Source organism: Xiphias gladius, chromosome 9 (assembly GCF_016859285.1).
Source record: "Xiphias gladius isolate SHS-SW01 ecotype Sanya breed wild chromosome 9, ASM1685928v1, whole genome shotgun sequence".
Taxonomy (NCBI): domain Eukaryota; kingdom Metazoa; phylum Chordata; class Actinopteri; order Istiophoriformes; family Xiphiidae; genus Xiphias; species Xiphias gladius.
The window spans coordinates 11,773,368-11,796,844 of NC_053408.1; the positions used below are offsets into that span (position 1 = coordinate 11,773,368).

Sequence of the window (23,477 nt, forward strand, 5' to 3'; positions counted from 1 at the left end):
TGTCTAAGAGCAAAAAGATTGGAGAAATAATTAAAAAACCCAGCTAAATGCTGATCTGTTAATAGAAATAAGGGAAAAATCACTTATTTCATATTGTTTTTGTCTTTTTTTTAAATTAATGCTGTGTTCCCCTAGCATTAAAGATGGTTTTCTTGAATGTGCCAAAGTAGAATGGATTTTTTTGTTTGTTTCTAATGAACTGCTGTTGTGGTAAATGGTAACATGGTTTGCACACTACTAGTATGAAGAGAATATAAACAGTATGAAGAGAGATGGATATAATCTACTTTCTGAAGTTTTTTTTCCCCCTCAAAGATATTTTTCTGACTAATCAATTTAAAACCATTTACAAAGAAAAACTTCAAAGTTTATAGCTTAACAAGCCACTTTTGTGCAGTACATTGCTGCTGACAGCACATATAGAGAGTAAACAACCATGCTGTAGTGACAGGCAATCATGCCATGAAGGGCCAGTAGTCTGCAATTTTTTTTATTCCAGCTAACAACTGCAGCAGGTGATTTCACTGATTCATTTCCTTCACTGTTGCTGAAGGTGTATAAATCAAAAAAATCATCCGCTGCTGTTGGACAGGAAGAAAAGCCTTCCAATCTTCCATGGCGCATGATTGTCCAACCCAACTGTAAACTGATGAAGAGGTACTCTGGGAGAGAGCTAGCTTGATATAAAATGTTTGATTTTCAAACTTCACATAATATCATGCCCTGTCATTTCGGCAGGAAAGTCAAAAGATGGGCATCAAGAGCAAATGGTACTACTGAGGCTCCTATGATGTAGCCTCATCCACGGTTTGTCCAGGTTTGGCATTGTTAACATTACAGAAAAAAACAATTTACTATTACTTACAGGAATCAATCAATCCTCTATTACATTTGCCGTTAATACTGCAATGCACATGAAGATTTCACTTCAGGTTGTGGCATTTTAAAATACTCAACCACCAATCAACAGTCAGAACTAGTACCGATTATATGTTACTAACCTAATATACATTTCTTTTGATTTACTCAGCGGTATACATTTATTATTTTTGACTGACTATAACTCTTTGATGATCATAAGACCTTTCTTTTAATTCACCCAGTCTATTCTCCGCTTTAAAACAGACCATGTCTTAAACTCATGTAAGTCAGATTAAGAATGCAGCTGTTCTCCCTCACCTCCGTTGTCTCCCCTCTTCTCTCCCTTGACCCTTCTTACCTCTCCCCAGTGTCTCCCTCTCATTTCTCTCAGCCACCCAGGCATGTCTCACTACCTCCCCTCTTTCTGTCTCTCTGTACCTTACCAGCATCAGCAAACCAAGGTCAGGTCCATTCCTTCTTACAGAAATCTGTTTAATACCTACAGGTACGGACCCTGGTTTGGAATGAGGCCTAGAGTCGTGCCTTGCACAGCCCGCTAAGGGATCATGCCGTCTGTTTTGTTTTGGAAAATATCCAAGGGTCCTTGGAGGGAGGAAATTCAGGATTGGAATACTTTCAAGTGCCCTCTCTGAAGATTAGGTTGGGGTTTTGGATGTTGAATTTGGAAGGTGCCCAAAGGTCTGAGTGATAGTTAAAATTTGGAATGCTTGAAATGAAATGTCCTATTTACGGATAAGGGTGGATTTTCAACTTTGGAATTTTAACCAATGGAACAAATAAGAAAAAGTATTGAACATTTAAGTTTGGAACTTGTTAAAAGTGAGACTTTTTCAAAATCCTGGACAAGGGTGTACAATTACCATATATTTATCTAAGGAGTAGTCGCAGGGTTCAACCAAAGAACCATGATTAACATTTAGAAGCTGGCAAAGTGTCAGACTGATCAAAGACCCCTTGACACTGGTGTACAAAGGCTATGAATTATGCCAGGAGAAAATCCAAGAAAGTGTGCAACTGAGGGAGCATCTTTAAAGATCAGAGCCTATCAAAGTGTCAGATTTACCCATGACCCCTGTCTGGGGAATACATGAGTCAGTTATTAGGTATGGAACAAGTCAAGGAGTCTTTGTGGTAAGTGGAGACGAAGCTGCTGATGCAGGTGAAAATGCTGTGTCAGATTTAGATTTGTTTAGATTATTTTTGCAATATACAGTTTCATTCATATATCGTTCAGTTTGTCAGCAGTTTCTTTCGCTTTACAAGCTAAAAGTTAGGCAACCTGAAAAAACACAGGATCTAATGATTCGTTCATTGTTGACATTTTTGTTTCTTGTATCTCAGACATAGTATACTTTGAGGAAGAACTGTTCTAAACAATTTTAAAGTACATAATCTCATCAAAATCTGAAGATCTATGTTTAAAATTAAATTTAAATGCCATAGTCCTTGGTAGTAATCATTTTACAATCACGGCCAAACATTCAACCCTAATAGACGCCTTCCTCACATATGCAAAAGGGGACACACATCTGAACTCCTTGTATTCTTTCTAATTACAAAATATGCACACACATGCAAGCACACACGGTCTTCTGAGTATAACAACATATAGTCCTAAATATGAATGTTACAGATCTCCGGTCCCCATTGTAAAAGATTATAAGAGCTGAAATTAATTGGACCCTCTGTGAATCTCTGTGTGCTGCATGCATGTGTTTGTATGTGTGGTATTAGACTGCGGTGGGGAAGACAGAGAGTTGGAGAGTAAATATGTGCCTTCCTTTCAAGGCAGTGACCTCATGTCAGGATGATCTGTCTCACAAGAACAAAAAGAGTTGTGTAACCAGTTTTAAACATGCTGATCTTTACCACTAGAAAAACAAGAGACAAGAGTGTAATCTGATTTCTACATGGTCTACCATGGTTTTGCCAGGAATTATTTATATAGTGTAAAATTCTAATCGAAATTGGCTTTTTTGTTCACGATTCATCATTATATCGAAGGTTTAGTTCAAGTAAACAAATACACAGTCATGAATGTGGGCATGATGAATATTAGCATACAAACACGCCCTCATTTAAACATGCTGTACTCATACATATCCACACAGACTAGATATACAGCACATTACAGTGATGAGATCATAATGTATTTTAAACATATTGTGAGCAGTGAGGTGAGGAAGTGGGGAGAAAGGAGATTGTGCGTGTGTGTTTTCTGCTTCTCTGTACATGTTTTAGCGTGTGTGTGTGCATCATCCTACCTTGACTTGTCCAACGTAGGCATGATCCTGCTCTTCAGTGACAGTGAGGTTCACTGGCAGTGAAGGATCGAACAGTGGGTCATTGTCATTAACATCTGTCACCACAATGTTCACCATCGCAGTGGATGTCTACACACACACACACACACACACACACACACACACACACACGTAAATTACTATTCTGGTCAGTTCAGAAAACATCTTAGACTGAATTTTTTATTCAGTTTAATGTGTTTGACTACTGTCACAAAGCAACTGATTAACAAAGTACACAGGATGAATCCATCTTTAAATTTCAGAGGTTTTGTTTTACTACCTTAGTCTGTTTCTCCTTCTTACTAATAACTTCAGTATGCAAACTAAAGAGCACATTTTGCTTCCTAATTAGCTGCACTCGGTCTTGGCCCATCTCGTTTTGCTTGTAACAACTGTTCACTTTGAGAGTAGATTCAAAACTGTTCACTGATGGTCCACTTTGCACCTTCTCTTGCCATGTTAAAAGGGATATTTTTGTTAGGATATGCATAATGAAGAACAATGTGAAAATTACTTAAAATAAGAGTAACCAAGCCTGCATCGAGTGGGGGTGAAATAAGCACCCCCAGCAGCAAAAAGTTGGACCTGGTTTAAGTTTTGCTTTCTTCTCTACAGTACACTGCTTGACAATGTATTGACAATTTCTAATCAGTCATATGGTAGTCCTTTAGGAACAGACGGTTAATTGGTTTAATTTGCTAAACACACCACATGCTATTGTTTCGTTACCAAAAGTCTGATAGATAGTTTGGAGATGAATGCTCTTTCTGGGGAAACTCCATGTGTCCGCAAAATAAATGGGCAGCTCATCAGTCTTACATGTAAACAAACTGTTATGGATAAACTATGGATGTTGATTGTGTATTGGACTTTGGGTATTCCAAGTCCAATACAAAATTGATTGGGGATGTATATCTATATGTAAAATCACAAATATGTTCCAAAAAAGATGGGAAATACAACCAACTTCATTGATCATCTGAAACATTAAAGCTCATTTGTGAATTGTTCAAAACCAATGGCAAAAGCACAATAAATGTAAACACATAATGGCAGAGAAGCAGGAGAGGGAGAGAGAGAAGCTGGTGGGAGGTCACCAATTTCTTTATTTGACTTTCATGAGAGCGAAACTGGGAGCGGCTGATCGAAGATTTGACTTTTAAAGAAGGAAGGTGGGAGGAGGAGGAAAATGGGGGAGAGGTAACCGGTTCACAACAGTCGAATGAAAAGAGAATAGTAGTGTGTGGGGGGGGGTGTATAAGAGATTCACAATCACAGAGGTGACAACAGGCTATTGAGGTTGGCAGGGCACACGGAGATGAAAGTAATTTGAGGTTAAGAGCTCACAGTTGACATAACAGTTTATCTGAATGCCAATATATGCAGAGTAGAATGGGCTCTGATAAGGCAAACACACACTCAGACAGACACGCAAAGAGGAAAGGATGCACTGAGCTGCATTTTGTGTCGGGGGCTCTAAGCACATCATTTTCCAATAACAGCACAACTTCTAATGCCATGGCCACCTGCCTAATCAATTGATACACAAATTATGGGCTCCTTTTCATGGTCCTAGCTGTCCATGACAATTTAAATGTATAAAGTGCAAGTGTCCTATGGTGGAATGGCTGGTGGCAAAAGGTTAAAAAGTCAGTACTCTGAATTCATCCTTTCTAGACTATAATGTGACTTTGGCTCTATTTGAGTCTCTTCCTTCAAGGTAATCCCCCTGTAAGTGAGAACCGCTGGGCATGTTCCTTCATTATGAGGCACTGTAGTTTATTTTGAGTCAATTCCACATAAATCATCCTGCTGCTGTAAATTCTCACCAGCACACCAAATATGGAGCATAGTATTAGTAGAGGCAGGGCACTAAAATATGCCTTTTGTTGATTTATATCAGCTGTTTCATTCATGCATTATTACTGGCTCATTCATCAGCTGTTTGGCTACCAGCTGACTAGTAACGTCTAATCATATTTGTGCAGGTGTACAGTGCAGCATTAACAACCAGACACATCTTACTATTACTCTGATTCGAAAAAGGCGCCAACAAATTCACTGTTTTCTTCGGCTTGAGTAAAATTTACCAAAAAAAACAAAGAAAAACAACCCCTCACTTTTTCAAAAAGCAAAAACTATATATCTGTGAATAGTTATGTATTCAGTAGAAATGAATGGGCTTGTGGCTGAGTGCAAAATAGAGATGTTGGAAAGTATTATGAAAAGAATGAACACATTGTTTGTTTTTCTTTTCAAGGGATTTGTTGACTTAAGAACACCTTTGAGAATTGCAAGCCTTTATGTTTTATCTACTGAATAAATTAATTCTTACATTCATTGTTGTAGCCATGGCGGCACTAATTCACACACTATTTAGTGGTGGATGCTGATTCATTTCCCCATGCCATGAAACAGCGCAATACAGTCCATTTGACAAGCGCACACTGTCCTGCACCAAAGTTTAAGATGCATCCTATGATGCACAGTGTCCTTACAGTGGAGTTGGTTTACTGCACCAGCTTGTAGGGTCCTCAATCTGTGGCAGTATGATGGATTCACTGGCCAAATAGCCAATTAGGCACTTTGTAGTCTGACACTCTCACAAAGGGACATTCAATAATAGGGGACACAGAAGGGTGTGTGTGTGTGTGTGTGTGTGTGTGTGTGTGTGTGTGTGTGTGTGTGTGTGTGTGTGCGCACGCATATGAAGACAACCCAAGGCCTTTCAAGTGATGCTGATTAATGGGCCCATATAGGGAAACTACACCCCAATCTTCTCTTCTCCTTATTCTATTTCTTTCTTTCCTTGTCGTTCCCTCCTGTCTCTCTGTGTTGCTCACACCATTTCTCTCTCTCTCTCTCTCTCTATTCACAATTCTCCACTCTTTTTTCTTCTTGTTCAAAATATAATGGAGTGTCAAGCAGAAAAATATCCAAACTACTTTTAGCAATTTTCTGACTTAGAGACCTTACGGGCACGCAGCTAATACAATAATTGTCAAGGTCCAGAGAGCAGTTGACTAAGTATTTGTGTGAATGTGTGTCAGTGTGTATGTGTCAAGACTCCTTTCTAGAACTATGTATGAACACACAGTTGTTATGGTAGGAAGAGCCCCCTGAATACCTCTGAATACCTCTTACATCTCCCTCTCTTTCTGCCTCTCTAACTTCCTCCCACTTGTTCTCTCCTTCCATATTGTGTGCAAGGGTGTGTTTGAGAGAGAAGGTCAGAGTATTCAAATCAGCATTTCTGTCCTCAGAGGGACCTTAAACTTTACCTTTTCTTTTAATTGACATGGGGGGGGAGAGTGGGGTCAATAAAGGGGAGGAGGAGGGGGCGGACAAACCTCTTTTAAAGCTAGTCAGACAGATGGGTGATGTGGGGGAGAGGAGAGGAGAACAGGAAAGGAGCAAGAAAGGGAAAATTATAAAAGCCAGAGGAGTAGAGAAGGAGGGAAGTGCAAAGGGACTCCATCCAATGTCTTCATTTGACTTTCATGCGAGAGCGACTAAAGATTTGACTTTTCAAAAGGAAAGAAGAGAATAAAACAAACAGAGAGAGAGGGAGAGAAAATGACTCTGGTGAACTGTGATCATTTAGGTAGGTTAGAAAGTGAGGAAGAGCACACACTCTTTTATCCTTGCAAAATAGCTCTTGCTACGGATTAAAACGCACCCAAATGAGAAATTGTTTTTAGCCATTTTGTATATTTACACAGAGCCATACTGCATCCACACTAGGCAAGTTTATGTGTGAAAACGATCTGCATTTACAGTAGCATTTTCAGGTCGTTCATGTGTTCGATCTGCACTGAAATGCCAGAACAATTAAGAAAATATTTATATCTCTTCTTCTTCGTCTCCTTTCAGTTGGCAAATAACTCTCACTTCAAAGTTTTTGCACCTGGATCATGAGAGTTGGATTATAAACTCAGTGAAAGAAGAATTTTGTCTGATAAAGGTCTAAGGACTAAGACATCAGACACAAAGTGAGTATGAGTGATTTTTGGACAGCTGGCAAATAACAAAACCTATGATCATACAATACTCAACATCCAGCAAGGCATGAGACACACAAAGCTAGGTTTCCTTATCCGAGCCAAAACATCAAGCTGGCATTTTTGGATTTATCCACTTGGGAGACTGTACAGAGGAGCACATTTATGGGTGTGAAAAAACGCTGGATAAGTGAGGACAAAAGGCCAACATGGACAGAAAAAGATGATTTTCGGACTTAGCCATCTTGGTGGTGATCTAATCCAAATTGTTTCCTCAAAGACACAGTGTGATCTAATAAAATCAACATGCTAATGCACATGAACAGCAGATAGTATCAGTGGCCAGTTCTAAAGTAAGTCCTACTTAGTACTCACTCTATATGGTTAATGACTATTTTGTCAGTGTGCGGTTTCATGCTACAAGGTCTCCTCCCTCACAACTGACTGTTAGCGTTACAAACAGAAATCTAAACGCTGTGTGAACCTCACTTGTAGCAAACATTTTTTTCCAGGTATTAACTTGTGTTCTTTTTCCACTCATCCATTTTCTAAACCGCATATTCTATTCACAGTTGCTTGGCCTGGAGCCTATATTTCCCATTATTTTTCATATCCATTTAATTTATTAAGAATTTAAGTATACTTATTGATCTAAAGATTATCATTATTAATAAATTTCAGCTGTTTATTTTGATGATAATGGTTTCTTATGATTATTCCTATCAGGGGATGATTAGTATATCCAAAAACTGCCTCTAATATCTGTCCTTTCACATGATACCACAGCTGTATGCCGCATTTCACTGTGCGGGATTTAGATTCGCTCCCAGCAGCCACTCCGTTTAATTCCACCGGGGATGTGAAACAACCCAAGTGATGACAGCCAGTTAACATCTGTGTGGTACATCTGAGTTTCTTACCCCATCTGGCTGTCCGTCTGAGGCTGTGACCACCAGGGTATAATAATCCAGAGACTCCCTGTCCAGAGGCTTGTCCAGAACCAAATACCCTGAACTGAGGAGAGAAAACACTCAGAGTTCTGTTAACCCTCTAGGCATGGGTTTAAAAACAGATCAGAACAGAAAAATACTAAATAGAGTATAATAATAATAATAATAATAAAAAGAACCAAAATACAGCAGAACAGAATACTTTGGTATAGTATATTTTGGTTATCAAACCCAAGAATCCTGTGATTTTCTGAAATGTTTCAACTCATAAGAGGCTGATTGTACCGGCCATTTGTCAGAAGTTTCTATGATAACTCTGGTAACATGGGAATGCGTTCGAAACCTGTCTTGTTTTCTTGAAATGTTTATTCCTCTTTATATACACCACTTTGGAGACAACTTTTCAGACCCTTGCAAGTGCTGATAACCACTGGACAAAAGCCTCAACCCCCAGAAGTGCTTTTTATCTGAATCTGACTCATTATACATAAAACACAATACATTTCTCTGGCAACTAGTGGTTAAAAAAAGTCTCAACATCAATATATGGGTTTACTGGTATATAATAGGAAACACCAACATGCACTTGAAGATCTGAGGTGTAACTGTATGAATGACACAAAACCAGTAACCAGCTCCTTGAATCATTTTTTCAAAAAGCACAGGTGGTGAATTATTTGGTTTGGTTCACCAGTCAAATAATCTCACACTCAAGTTACACACATTGAATACAATTCAATAATCAAAAATATCCAAAAAAATAGATCAAAGAGATAAAAGTCAGATTTAAGGGCAAATGATAACAGCATTGGTAAAAATGTACTCTAAAAGATCAAGAGCTTCAGTGAAGCCTGTCTGAGATTTCTGACCAATCAGAACCACCAGAAAATCTTTGATGTTGGCCTTGATTTATTACGTATTTTTAAGTGACGATTCACATAATGATTAAGGTATTTTCAATTTAAGCTCTTTTCATGAATTAGAAATAATCTGAAACGCACATTTTAATATTGCCAGTGTCTGTAGATGTGTGTGTTTGGATGCCAAAGTAAATATGTGTATGCATGCATGTGCATATGTTAAGTGGTCTACAGAGGGAAAGATGTGAAGCTTTTTTTTTTTTTTTTTTTTTAAAAACAAACTAAAGAAAAAAACTGTTCATGTATATTTATGGATGATTCACGTAAAGCAAAGTCTGTGAACACACATGCAAACACAGTCATTTTCTCATCCACACCAGAAATTTTCACACATTTTATTCACACACCTCCTGCTCTCAAACCAAACATCTGCTACAACATGTGGGGAGGGCCTACAGTAAATTCCCACTGTTCCGAATGAACCCAAGATACCTCAAATTTCTTCAAAAACTAATGCTGATGAATCACCTCAAAGCTCCTCACTTGCATCCCATACTGATGCTGGCCCCTTTATTTCTGTATTAAAGTAATCAGAATCTTTCGCCCATCAGCGTATGTTACATCAGTGCCAGCCACCTTGAAAAATAGGCCAATACCACACCCATTTGGGAGCTCTCCCGACACACTTCTAGAGTATTCAACTGAGCCACATTCTGCACAAAAGCGACGAAAATCACTCCATTCTGTGCCAATATGAGCTGCGCTGCATGCTGAATTTGTGCGGTGGAAAAAGAACTACTTACAGTGCCATAATGCAGAAAACACAGCTGGGACACTGAAAGATTTTGGCACATATTTGAATATTTTACAATAGACAGAACCTACCAGATATTCATAGAATGCAGAAATCAAAGCTCTTAAATTCATTTTAATCTTTGCCATTATGAATTTCTGTGCAGCAGACTTCTTTACTTAGTAGTTTTCTTTAAATCCTCATTTGCTTTAACGCTAACATTTTCTCCCTCACCTATTACTCTACCCTGTCCTGCTCTCTTATCTCTTTCTCCTCTTTACTCTCTTCCTCCTCCCTTTTCTTCCCCTAGCCTTACAATTCTGCTCATCTTGCAGTCTTCCACCATACTTTCCTTTGTTACTCTCCTCCTCCCTATAGAACTGCAGATAGGATCGTTTCCCTTTTAATGAGCAGTAAATGAATAAATAAAACAAAAGCCCTCAGAGTCTGTATGTGTGTGTGGTGAGTGTGTGAATGTGGGAGAGGCTATGGGCATGTTTAAGTGACGCCCTCGGCGGAGCCTGAGCTCTGAATGATATAATTTGACTGCTTTTCAACTGCACACATACAGTATAACTACATGTATGTGCATACAGTATGCACATACTTAGATAGCACACACACACACAATATTAGCACACAAAGAAACTGATAGGAGTTGCTTCACTTTCTGAAAATATTAATGTCAACAAAGTTTTCATAAAACATGATAAAATACGAACTGTGTGTCTGCATGCTTACCTCTGCTGTAGTGAAAAATATCCATGGGGGTCTCCACTGTGGATTTTGTAAGTGATGGGGTCCATCTCCCGATCCACTGCCTTAAGAAGTAAACAGGGAGAGACAGACGGACACACACACACACACACACACACACACACACACACACACACACACACACACACACACACACACACACACACACACACACACACACACTTTTTTTGCAAAACCTGCTTTTATGTGTTGTGTACTTCACTGTTTTCTAACCAGGGGTTCTTGTATCCCAGGAAGTACCCCTTTAGTTGCCAGGGGGTATGCGGAAAGATTGTGGAGTAGCTCAATTAATTTGAAAAAATAGAAATTACAATTTGATTTACATAAAATATATATCCAGCAGTAACTCTTGAACATTATGCTAATAGTGTGTGACAAAATTGTTCGCCAGCGAGCAGATAAGTTGAAACTGTTAGCTAAAGTAATGAATAGTAGTTCAAGTAGTCAGCTAAAAGTAATGTATAAATGGTTGTAATAGTCAAAAGTAAGATAAATGGTTGAAAAAATTAGCTTTGAATAATGGATAACAGTTGATATAGTCGGCTAGAAGCAATGGATAAATTGTTAAAGTTGTGAGTTAAAAGTAATGTATAAATGGTTGGACTAGTCAAAACTAAGATTAATGAAGAATAGTTAGATTAACAGAGAGCATGCGTGTACCTGCAGATTAAGAAGTGTAGCTCCAGTTCTCATAGCTTCGCTTATCTCCAGGTTGTATTGTTGCAGAGGGAAGCGGGGAGGGCTCTGGTTGTTTGGGGGCAAAACTTCAATATAGACGGTAGTAATGGATGACCTAGAGGGAGAGGGAGAGGGAGAGAGAGAGACGGTGAATCAACAGAAGAGAAATTCGAGGCAAATTCGACAGACTATGAGTGTACAAAGATAGCTAGAGAAACAGAGAAGCAGATAAAGGAGGAACAGTAGCAGAGGAATTAGAGAGGGATGAGAGGAAGTAGGAACAGAAGAGCTGGAGGGCAGCACAAGAGTATAGTAAAACAAGACAGTGTAGGGGAGGGTGAATGGTCACTTAGTGTTTCTTTGCACTTCATGCTGTGTTTAACTGATCAATAAGAGCATGAAGTCAACAACATTGTGAGTGGCAAAAAAACTACACAGTTTTCTGTTGCTGGGCTTACAAAAGTCTTTGTGCAGGGCTTAAGGATTCTATCGTGCATTTTGACAAACTTATCCTGCTGTTTCAACGATTTATTCATGTAGAGGTTGGTGGGGTGTTACTGAGAGACAACGTTTATTTTCCAATCATTTTTTATAGAAGTACGCCTGAACAGAGTGACACTATCTTATTAGGGCAGTATTATATCACCCTTAACTATGCCCCTTATTATGTAGTGTTATGATCCTTCTGCAGCATGATCAACCTTATGCGCACTGATTACTATTAAATACAGTTGTATAACTAGGCCAGCTAAACCAACCGTGGATGATAAATGGATCTGGAAATTTCGTAAGAGGTAAGGCAACTTGATTAAAATGTTTCAAGTCAGAGCAACATAAATACGGGTTTTAAAGACGATAAGGAAATAGGCTTAAAGTAAACTACGTGTAAGAAAAAAAGCAAATTAAATTGAGTTTCTAATCAGTAAACAATGACACCAAGAGAAAATGCATTTGGAGCAGTATCTTACAGCAGATTGTTTCACTTTGTAAAATAATGTCTTAATTACAGTGTTTACTTACCCTTTGATAAACTGCTTTGGCTTTTAAATAAGATGTGTTCACTGACATTTTTTAATCAACATAACACTTATTCCAAAGCAGCATGTCACCATAATGACCTACAATTGACAGAGCTGTTTATTTCTGGCGCCATAAACAGCTTGTGTCCTTGCATCAGTTTTTTCTTTATAAAAATATTTAATTACCTGGGTCACAGTTGTCATATTTCAGCCCCCTGGCAAACTCAGCGCCTTATATAATTGGGAGATAGCAACGTACTAACTGCAAATTAAAGTAAGACCCAACAGAAAACAGGACTGACATCTGCTTTATCAATTATTTAGAGATTATTCAGTCTCGAATTGTGATCCTGAACAACTCCTTCCCAAAAGAACAAGATGCAAGAGAGATGGGACTCTCACTAGAGGCCTCAAAGTAAAATGCTCCACTGACAGGAAGCATGGTTTTGTGGAGGCAACAGCACAGGCTTTTGGGATGCATGTTACACCACTTCAATAAAATAGTGCTAATCAGTGTGTAGTATCCTGGGTCTAGTTTCCAGGTTTACTAGAAACGTGTAGAGCTACCACCAGACCTAGTAACGTTCATATCTAACGGAAATAATCTTGAGCGTTTTCCCACAAGAGATCAAGAAAAAAATAAATAAAAATATATTTCATATTGATATTATCGTATCAAAATTTCCTCAACATGCAGCTAACACCTTTTTACTCTCACCTAGAATTTAAAGTTACAAAAATAATATTATAAGTACCAGTGTGGAATATACTGTATATACTTCTTATCAGTTTGTTTAAACTCTTCACTGAAGCTTTTTAGTGTTTAAACTGAGTTAAATATCCATGGTATTATGTGTTTTTTAAAAGTCATCCTATTGTATATGTGTTTCCCAAACTCATTTAGCAATATTTTGTATCTTAGAAAATATTGGAATCAACACTTTAATTTATAATAAAAGTTCTTTGAGTTCTTTGGATAGTGTTTGGCTACAAAGTCAGTCGGTGAAGTTTACGAGTTTACATACATTGAATTATTTTTCTCTTGCCTTATGAAAGAAAGTGTTGAGGCCCAATGCTGACTCACATGAAAAGAATAGTGGCTCACATCTGGATGAAAATGTTGCTTTAGAAAGAAAGCGTGTACCACCACACTTCCAAACTTAAGTTTTGTCAAACTGGTTCCTACTAATTCACTGGTTGGAAGAAGCTCAGCTACTCCAGTTTCCCAGTTTCCCCACCGCGTGACAAGAGTGATATTAGGTTTTACTCACCCTGAATTTCAGGGTAAGAAACCACAGGGAATTAGTTTGTGTTCCCACTTGGTGAGAGTGGCGAGTTCCAGCAGGGAGAGAAGGGAGAGATAAACTTCACTCAAACTGGATCATCTACTGAAACAGCCAAAGAACCTCGGGTCTAAACAATAGCCCACAAAATCTGTTTATGTTCACAACAATAAATAAATAAAGAGATAAAGGCTGGAAAAATGTAAGCTGCCAGAAAGAGTGAAAGCCAGTGTTTTATTAAACAATTCAGATGGCATTATTGATGAAAACCGATGGAGGGATGGAGATTATTCACTCGAGGTTTCTACTGTAGCTAGGGCCTATTTCTCCCTCTCTTTTTCCATCCTAAAACTCTGTCCTCCAAAGCAACGAATTCTTCCCTTTAAAACTCTTCTTTTGTGTTTCTAATTCAATATTCATTTTTAATTTCACAGACATAGTTAGATAAAACTGTTCCTACTTGTACAGTATCCACACATAAACGCAACCCAAAAAATGTGTACATACAAGCACGTGTTTTTGCACATCACATTCTTGAGTAAAATACACAGAACAGACCTGCATTTGCGAACATTTTCTGTTCACTTCAACGTTGAGTCCACACCTGGCCCACACAAATAACCTCAACCTCCCCATTCATTTAGAGTAATATGTTGGTCCGGCAAATCATTATTGGGTTAGGTGAATGTTTAGGTGAATGGCTTTGCAACTGAGTGCACTTTACTGTCCTGCTTATGTTTCTCTGAACTGTCGGCATCAAATTGCTGCTGCTCTCGCAATTTTCAGCCGTGTTTCTCAGTTGTTCGTCTCATGGGTGTCTCAATCAATATAGTTTCCTACACTGGCTGCGGTTTGTAACATAAAGCATACTTTAACACCTCAAGTTTATTTCAACTTATGCATATGACTAAACTGACGTTTGTTGGGCTGTGAACGCTGTCAAAGATGTTCTAAGCACTCAACTGTGACTGATCTGATCCAGTTTAGGTACTGACGGGAGACTGCGGCTGTTGACGTGCTGCTTTCGCTATGCAGCCGTGTAGACAAGATGTTTATTTGCTTCATCTACTGAATGATAAATTTAATTTCTGGCTTAAGACCAAAGCTCATTTTAATAGATTCTATGTGTGTCATACAACTGCATTTCACCAGAGGGGCAGCTTTTTAGTTATGTCCCTTGGACAAGATGGATTCAAGTCACTAGTCTTGAAAATTTACCATACATATTCATTTCACTGATTTAAAGCCAAAATATGCAAGTTCTTGAAAGCAAGCTAAGACTCGCACTCCATGACCCGTTGCACTAAGGCCCAGCGCTTTACCCACATCCTCGTATCAGTTAAAGGTCTTAACTCTGGAACTCAGTGAAAAGTTTGTAACTTATAGTACCTCGACCTTGTTTTGGACAATAGCAGATTACTTAATAAGACGTTGCAATAATGTAATTGATGTAAGATAATACAATTAAACAATTACATGTTAGTGACATTTTGTTACTTTTACATTTTGGGGCTGGATTGTTCGCTGTCTTTTTAACAGTTTGATGGAGGGTTTAGTTCTCTCTCTCTCAATTAGGCGGACAGACTGATCCAGGACATGATCACTTGTTGGTGCATTGGCTGAGAGTGGGGACGCGATTATCCCTTTACCAAAATAGGTATTCCATTTCTATTTCTACAGGTGTTAAATAGATGATGTTTCCTGTAGGTAGGGAGGATGTCTGAAAGCACCTCTGACTGAGCTTGGGCAAGGAACAAATATAAATTAATCAGAAATGCAAGTAATTACTTTTGCGGTTGAGTAATTAGTATTATTATTACATTAATACATTTTGGCTAATTATTACATTTTTTCAAGTAATTTGCTCAATACTATTTGTTCAAAAAGAGTGTACCACCTCCATAATTTACTGCACGCCTTGTAAAGCACAGTGCAAAATTATCTTTTTATCTCTCTGTATCTAGCTATTTATCCAACATCTTATCCTAGGCCATCACTTCTCTTTGGTACTGCCCTCTTTTCTCTATTACCCTCCAGTTTGACGAAAGTATATATGAGACCCCTGACCCTGAGCTTTTTTCACCATTGCTGTCCCTCATGTCTTGTTGGTGCCCACCACGAAGAGGGCACACAGCTCATTTTGGGCCCTGACCCATAGTTTTAACAAATCAGGTAGCAGAGATAGATATTGATTGGTTTTGCAAGTTATGATTTCAGCTGAGATAAACAGAGGGTCTGGGGAAATTTGGGGAAAGTCTGTGAGCCATTTACTGGAACCACCTCAATCTGCAGTGGTTCACATTCTGTATTGATTTGGCAGCTACATAGCTGGAGCCAATTGTAGGAGGAGAGAGGATTTTAGCTTTTATGAAAACTGACAAATATTGCTGAAGAGAGCAATTTACTGCAATAGTGCCAACTAAAACGCATATTTTTTCATTTTAATACAGACATAGGAAAGTCATCATAATTTTTGGGTCTACAGAGGTATTATCTCTTTTGTTGAACTGGATTGATTTATTAGACAGTAGGTTGATTCAGATTGGTTAAATCTGAGGACAGTCCTCCAGTGAACTGTTGGAGCAAATATAATTTGTTTTATTTCATAAAGCTTCGACTTTTAAGCCAAAAGTCACCTTATGTGCATCTCTGTGCCATCATCTGGGCGTCTGTGGCTGACTACCCCCCCAAGTTTTTGAGGTGTGGGCGGAACCGTGAAAACTAGCTCGTCTTTATCAATGGCCTTGGCCGTTTGTGCGACTGAGCATATTGGGTCAGGGTGAAGGCAGTCAGTCAGAGCTTTCTGACTGGCTGTTCAGCCTAACAAATTTGCTTTTCCTTATTTTTCGATTTAATATGTATTTGATTTAATATGTCATATGTATTCTTAAACTGCGTTCCAAGCATTTAATTAGACAATTTAACCAGAGTTACAGGCATTAGAGTCCCTCTGTGTTCCTATCCCTGCACCACAGCTTAATATGGATGGGAGCTATTGAAACTGCATGAGGAAGGGAACTTCTAATGGTCAGTATGAACAGGAGGAATGGTTATAGCGAGCAAGAAACTGTGAACCTATACTTTAAATGGTTGGCTAAGTTCTTTCAAGGTTGGCTTGGTATGTCAGGTCTCTAAGACTTTTAAATTTACATTCAGGCACGGACACTCATCTGGAGTGACTAGCACTTCTAAGAGCAGCGTCTAATGGACACACTGTCATATGCAAAATGTTCATACTGCTTTCCTATATGCTAACATTTAGACAGGTGCTTGGTGAGTTGATTCAATTTTCATCAGGAGACAGATGAACAGAAACCTTAACTGTTGGCCGCTGACAGATCAAATTAAACATCTGAAAGCGACTTTCTCAAGAGTGTTTTGAAATAATCAGTGAGGGAGAGAGGGATATTGCTGATTGACCTGCTCGGCCTCTATGAACCTATAAAACTGACTTCTTTTCACATAAGCCCACCTAAATAACAGTCATTGCCTTGGTATTGCACTGTGCCTTTTCCTCAAAAAAAGTTCCAGATTAAAAAAAAAAAAAATCCTTATTAAATGTTCCTGTATGTATATTCTGCTTTTGTTCTGTGTTTGTAGTTTACACAGCAAATGTCTCCTCTGTGCAAGGACAATGCAGTGTTCATTTATCCTTTTGTTCAGATATCCCCAAAATATCCCCAACTTCACTCAAGTGTGCTTGGAGTATAAGCAAAAAACAGGCCGTTGTTCAGGCTGGCGTCTGTACCCCAGTTTGTATGGCTTTTGTTATCACTGATGTCAATTTCTCACGTTTTCTTTTTGTTTTGTTTTCCATATGGTGTGTCTGTATTTGATGATATGCAACAAGACAATCAAAATGGAAACTGGGAGGAAAATGAAAAGTGAGAAAACATGCATCAGAAGGAGCTAACACCTTTGGATACACGCTGTCCCCCTTTTCTGCAACCCTCAAAAGCACATGGCATGTTCCCACTGAGTCCCTGCTCTATGATGTTTCCTGAGTGAACTTGAGGCATGGTGCCGCGAAAAAACACTCTAGGAATCAAACTCTCTGCCAGTGCAGCTGCTACATCAATCTTTGGATTAGTGTAGTTTGACCATGTTCCAGTGGGTGAACGGCTTGATGGCTGGATTTGCATCTGTTCTCAGATAATGCACGGCAATTTCTAAAGCTAAAATTTCGCAATTTAAGAGCTCTCTGCCAGAGTTTAGCTACAAAACAAACACACTGAGTTTAGAAAATGTTAGGAACAGCTGCCTTTTCAACCCAGGTTATTTTTCCAAAATTAACCCAAATGAAAGAATAAACTAGAGTTTGTTAGTTGGTGAAAGTTATGACTCCTCATTGATCTAATCCATGAAGGAGAGATGAGGGGCAGGAGACAGGAAATATGAGGAAGGGGAGAAAAACAATCAAAAAAATGTTACCATATCAAGTCAGTCCTTATCCTTGTGTGTGAAAGGACCAGAGTGCATGATATTTTGTTTCCCTTACCATCTGTGGCATTTATTCTGGATGCCAGGTGCTTCTGCTTTTGCTGAAATATTCCCCTCTCTGACATGCAGACGGTATAATTTTTTTTAGGTTTCTCAAGAAGAGCATAACTGGAAGTGAGGCACCCTTCATTACCTTTGATTCAGCTTTACTCTTCACCCGTTTCTCCTTCCCTTCTGACACTTATACTATCCATTTTCCTCTCTTGGACTCTAAAAATGAAAACGTCTCACCTGAAAATGGTGAATAGATGAAGAGAACGGCCGGGAAAGAGAAACTAGGAGGGAGCGATGGAGAGCACTGCGGAGTGTCTGACAGTAAGTGTGTAAAGCTCTTGAAATCTGATAACCTTTCGTGCCTCAGCTCCAGAGAGACAGAGGAAAAGACTGATGGAGCCGACAGAGAGAAACCCTTACCTTCTATGAGGTTCAGGCCCATTGTCCACGGCTTCTACAGTCAAAGCGTAGCTCCGTCCCACAGTGAGCGCCATACCTGGTGCCGCAGTAATGACCCCGGTGCTGTGAAAACAGTTCATGCAATATTACATAATTACACACATGTCCAAATTACTAAAATGAAGGAGGAGTGTGTAGAATGTTAACATTAGCATTTCAATTCTGATTCTTAACACTGTATTTTACATTGTGGCACTACTTAGGTTGTTTGAAAATCTCTAAGCTGCAGACCGTCAGTTGTCTCATCAGTGGCCTTATTTTTCTATTGCAATTACTCATCATCATAGGTTTTTTAAAGACAATATACTAGCATGTACAAATCCTACAAAAATTAGCTTTGATACGATCATTAATAATATCAATACCACAGATATCTACACGTCCAGGTAACTCATGCATTTTTCTTTCATTTTGCAAGTGCAACAGCAGCACGGCGCTTTTTCACACTGAAGAATCATCTGAATTAGTTTAAGGTGTAGTTTGAAATTTTGGCAGATATGCTTTTGCTTTCTAGCTGAGAGTTGGTTTCTCCTGGTTGTCTGGCAACCTCAGAGGGACAACTCTCGTCAATAAAAAACAAATAAGCATATCTCCAAAAATGTTAAAACATTTCTCTAATATTAAAATAAATATCTTACATATACAATATTACAGTGCAAGTGATATAATTACCTGTTTCCAATAAGAAAGTCTCCCTGGGCACCAGCTAAGATTCGGTAGGTGACTTGACCATTGGGACCTGTATCAAAATCTACTGCTGACAGCTGGGGAGAGATATACACACACACACAGATTCTTACACCATAATGAAAGCTGTAGTTTCAGATTCATTTCACATTATGTGTAATCTTTTAATAAAGTGTGTTTCTAGTACTGCATGTTTTAAGAATAGGGATATCAATCTGTAGTCTGTGGCAGTGTTTACCTGTAACACAGTTTCTCCAGGCATCATATCAGTAAACAGGTTGACATTATAAGAGACATTAGCAAAAGTCGGTGTGTTGTCGTTAGCGTCCAATACTGTTATCGTAACAGTTACCGGAGTGCTCTGCTGGACGCCATCTGATGCTAAAAGCTAGAGAGACAGAGAGAAGACATGGAGAAAAAAGAAAAAAAAAAGGGACAGTGTAGAGCAGAAAAACTGAATTGTTCCTTCTTGTAGAAAATGTTACACTCAGCTGAGCAACAAAAAGCTACCCTCTGAGAATCCTGAGGTGGGCGGACTGTGTGCTCAATACGTCCTTGACATCTCAATAGTGTCAGGTTTGTTTCATTGTTTCTTTTGAGGTGGAATTGCTCTGTACATTTTCAAATCTAAATCCCTAATCTGGGTTTATTTATATGTTCTTGTGGGTGCAACTGAAACGTCTTGAAAATCTGTGAACTAATGTGTCCCTGCTGTCTCCCCTATATTTAATTTCACCTAAATACTAAGTACTCACAATGATTGTAGACTCTACTACCTTTCATTAAATATAATCTATATAAAATATATATAAACAACAGAAACAAGCATAAACAACCACTTGTGTCCAATTAATTATAATGTCAATGTAGATTAACTGCTTAAGAACACCTCCATGTTGTATTACTCAACATTTTTTTCCCCAAAAGTCTAATTACTTAAAGGAATAACTGAACAATTTGTGAAATTCGCTCAGCCGCTCTCTTGCATGGAGTTAGATATGAAGGTGGATGATACTCTATATGCTATATATGAAGGTAGGGCCAGCAGGTGGTTAGCTTAGGTGTGGATAAAGTATGGACATGGGGAAATAGCTAGTTTTGCTATGTGCAAAGGTAACCAAATCCACACCAGCACCTGTAAAGCTTGCTACGTAACATGTTATAACTCATTTGGTTAATTGGCACAAAAACCCCAGTATAACACTATAAGTTGTGTATGTACAGGAAGTCACAGTCTTGGACAGAGCCAAGCTAGCTGTTTCCCATGCTTACAGTCTTTATGCTAAGTTAAACTAACCACGTACTGGGGCTCTAGCCCATTATTTACTGTGCAGACATGAGACTGGTATCGATGTTCTCATTAACTCTCTAACAGAAAGGGTTTTTCCCATAATGCCAAGCTATTCCTTTAAGCAGGACGTAGTCATCATTATTGCGATTTATTCCCTGTCTATTTAAAACATTAATGTTTTTAGCTTTTTAGATTTGCAGAAAAAAGTCAACATTCACTGTACTGTTTGGAAATTTCTGAATTGTTGCAACACGTGTGCACACCAGCAATCATGAGACAAAGCTACCAAATCAACTTCAAAATGATGCTATTTGTCATATTTGTGTTGATGGTGTTCATGTTTAGTGTCACCAGCAGGGCTCTGGTCATGATCTTGGTCTCCTCTGTCTTTTAATCAATAGACAAACATTTTAGCAGTCATGTTCTTGTATGTAAAAAAAAAACAAAAAAAAACAAACAAACAAAAAGAAATACGTCCACTTAAAATGCGGGTAAAGCAGGCTACAGTGCTTTTACATTCACAACAAATTATCTGCAATTTTGTCCAGTAACTTTTGAGCCTCCCCCCTCTCTTAGGTTATTACGATCTCCCATAAAACCGTTTACCTTAGCAAATTGAATTAACAGATGTATTTCTCCATGTTTTAGAGAGCACACAGTGCATATCAACAGAGGCTTCTTCACTGATACCAATCTTCCTCACAAGCTCATCGACCAACAAGCTGATTGACTCCTTTAAATGAAATCCTCCTTTATGTCTCATAGCTGACTCGCTCTCTCTTCCTTGAGTTTAATTTCTCCTGCAAGGCTTTCATGGTGATTACAGTACACCTCTGCCTTTTAATCAACATACCAGACCTTCTTCTTTTTCATCTTCAACTTCCAAACAGCTGCATGCACACACAACTATGCATCAACTCCTACAATATGCTGCACTCCCACACGCCTGCTCACACGCACAAACACACACTGCCAGCGTGACCAGGCTGAACTTGACAGATAGACTGCTGTATGAGGTAACAGTGCCGTACATCATATGATGAGGCACACAAACACACACACACACACACACACACACACACACACACACACACACACACACACACACAGACACACACACACACACAGATACTCGATGTGCTTGGCAATGGGCAGCCTTTGTACCAATAAAGAAACGGCTGAATTGGATTGCACTGTAGCAAGATAGAAAATAAGAGAAGAAAAATGGCAGATTGAGAGGGAGAGAAAGAACAAAAAAGGGGAAGAAAAAAGTTGATAGTGGACCGGAGGAGGAGAGACAGAACACAAGACAGTCAGAGAGAAATAGAAAAACTGATGGAGACAGGTATACAGAAGAGGGACAGGAAGGAACCACTGTAATGAGTCACTCTCTATTAAAGCCAAGTGCTGGCCTGAACGCTGAAAACAAGCCAATCGATCATGAAAGCCATTACAATATAAAATTAAATCCATATTTATACAGTAGAGGATGTAAGTGGAATTCTGGACTTCCGTGTTCCCTGTTTATGAAAGGGCATATATGTAAGGCATAGATCTTCCCATCTCTGTCTCTTTTCTTCTATCCCCCTTTTTCTTCTCTTTCCTATCCATCTACCCCCCTCTCCTCCTCTCTTCTTTTCTTCCTCTAGACTCTTCTTATTTTGTTTCCTGTTTTCACCGCTTCTCTAGATAAGGGTCGTTTTTCAAGACAACTGCTACAGTTTTATCAATGGTCTTGGATTTGAGAGGAGGTATTCAAATGCATTCAGAAGTGTATCTCTCTCTCTCTGTCTCTCTCTCTCACACACACACACACACACACACACACACGTTGTAAAGTATATGATGCACACAAATGCCAAGGCTCTAGAGTACCGTGAATGTATAGGAGTCTTGTGTCTCTCTGTCCAGTGGCTGCACCAGGGTGAGATATCTTCTGATTCCAGTAGCAGACGCAGAGAAAACATTCGAATAACTGTCCAATGAGAACTGGAGCTGAGGATCCCTGCTCTGTTGAAAAGAAAAACAGATGGTTAGAGGTATAGACAAGGCATTAGAACAGCTTTACACCTGGGAGCTGCCGTATACTGTATAACCACAGCAATGTAATGACGATTACTGTGCACCTCCACTGCTTTAAAAGAGCAGATAACAAAAGCAACACAATTTTTTAAGAAGACAAGAACTTGGTGATGAACTATATCCATTTGTGTCCCTCCCTTCACTGGTATATTTGAAGTATTACAAATTATTATTATTAATACAATTAAAAACAAAAACCTGAATACATGAGTGGAGAAACAGATGTTTCCATATGCAAAACAGCTGAGAGCAGGAGAAGGTGAATGAGAAACATCTCCAAGGTTTTCTTGACATAAAAACTGACACAAGAGGGCTCTGTGTGTGTGTGTGTGTTATACTTATTGATGGAGAGGCAATCCTCTCCATCCAAATACTCCTCTGACATTACCCACACAGTCAGTTCCTCTGTGTGTCAATGCTGTGTGTGTGTGTGTGTGTGTGTGTGTGTGTGTGTGTGTGTGTGTGTGTGTGTGTGTGTGTGTGTGTGTGTGTGTGTGTGTGTGTGTGAGAGCCAGCTCTTATTTCAGATAAGGCTGGCTCAGCAGGGTGGAGGGGTGGGCTGATAATATTGTGGATGTAGCCAGTGTGGATATTGAGTCATAAATATACACAAACACACACAGAGTTAAGGACACACACACACACACACACACACACACACACACACACACACACACACCCACCCACACACACAGACATTCACATTCGTAGGCACGCACATAAATAAAAGTGATGGACGGCACATAAAAGCAATTAGGACTAATCATCATTGTTGGTACTTAATGCTGGAGGAAAGACCAGGGTTAGCAATATTTAAAACAACTGAACATATATCAGTCACCACAAATTAGCACACAGTCTCAGAAACACACAGAAAAACACACATTATCCAGAGTAAGCCCATTCCCTACTGTCGGG

General features: G+C 39.0%; 1 protein-coding gene across 8 annotated transcripts in view; it reads right to left on the minus strand.

The window, feature by feature from the left end:
- LOC120794181 (protocadherin-15-like) overlaps window positions 1-23,477 on the minus strand; it is a 258,482-nt gene that overhangs the window by 61,952 nt on the left and 173,053 nt on the right. For all 8 annotated transcript variants that reach the window (XM_040134962.1, XM_040134959.1, XM_040134961.1 and 5 more), the window contains 8 exons: window positions 22,353-22,487; window positions 19,425-19,574; window positions 19,172-19,263; window positions 18,461-18,562; window positions 11,227-11,359; window positions 10,531-10,610; window positions 8,107-8,200; window positions 3,147-3,275 (listed from right to left, as the gene is read on the minus strand). In XM_040134962.1, coding sequence (XP_039990896.1) covers window positions 3,147-3,275; window positions 8,107-8,200; window positions 10,531-10,610; window positions 11,227-11,359; window positions 18,461-18,562; window positions 19,172-19,263; window positions 19,425-19,574; window positions 22,353-22,487 — 915 coding nt within the window. The remainder of the gene's footprint in view (window positions 1-3,146; window positions 3,276-8,106; window positions 8,201-10,530; window positions 10,611-11,226; window positions 11,360-18,460; window positions 18,563-19,171; window positions 19,264-19,424; window positions 19,575-22,352; window positions 22,488-23,477) is intronic.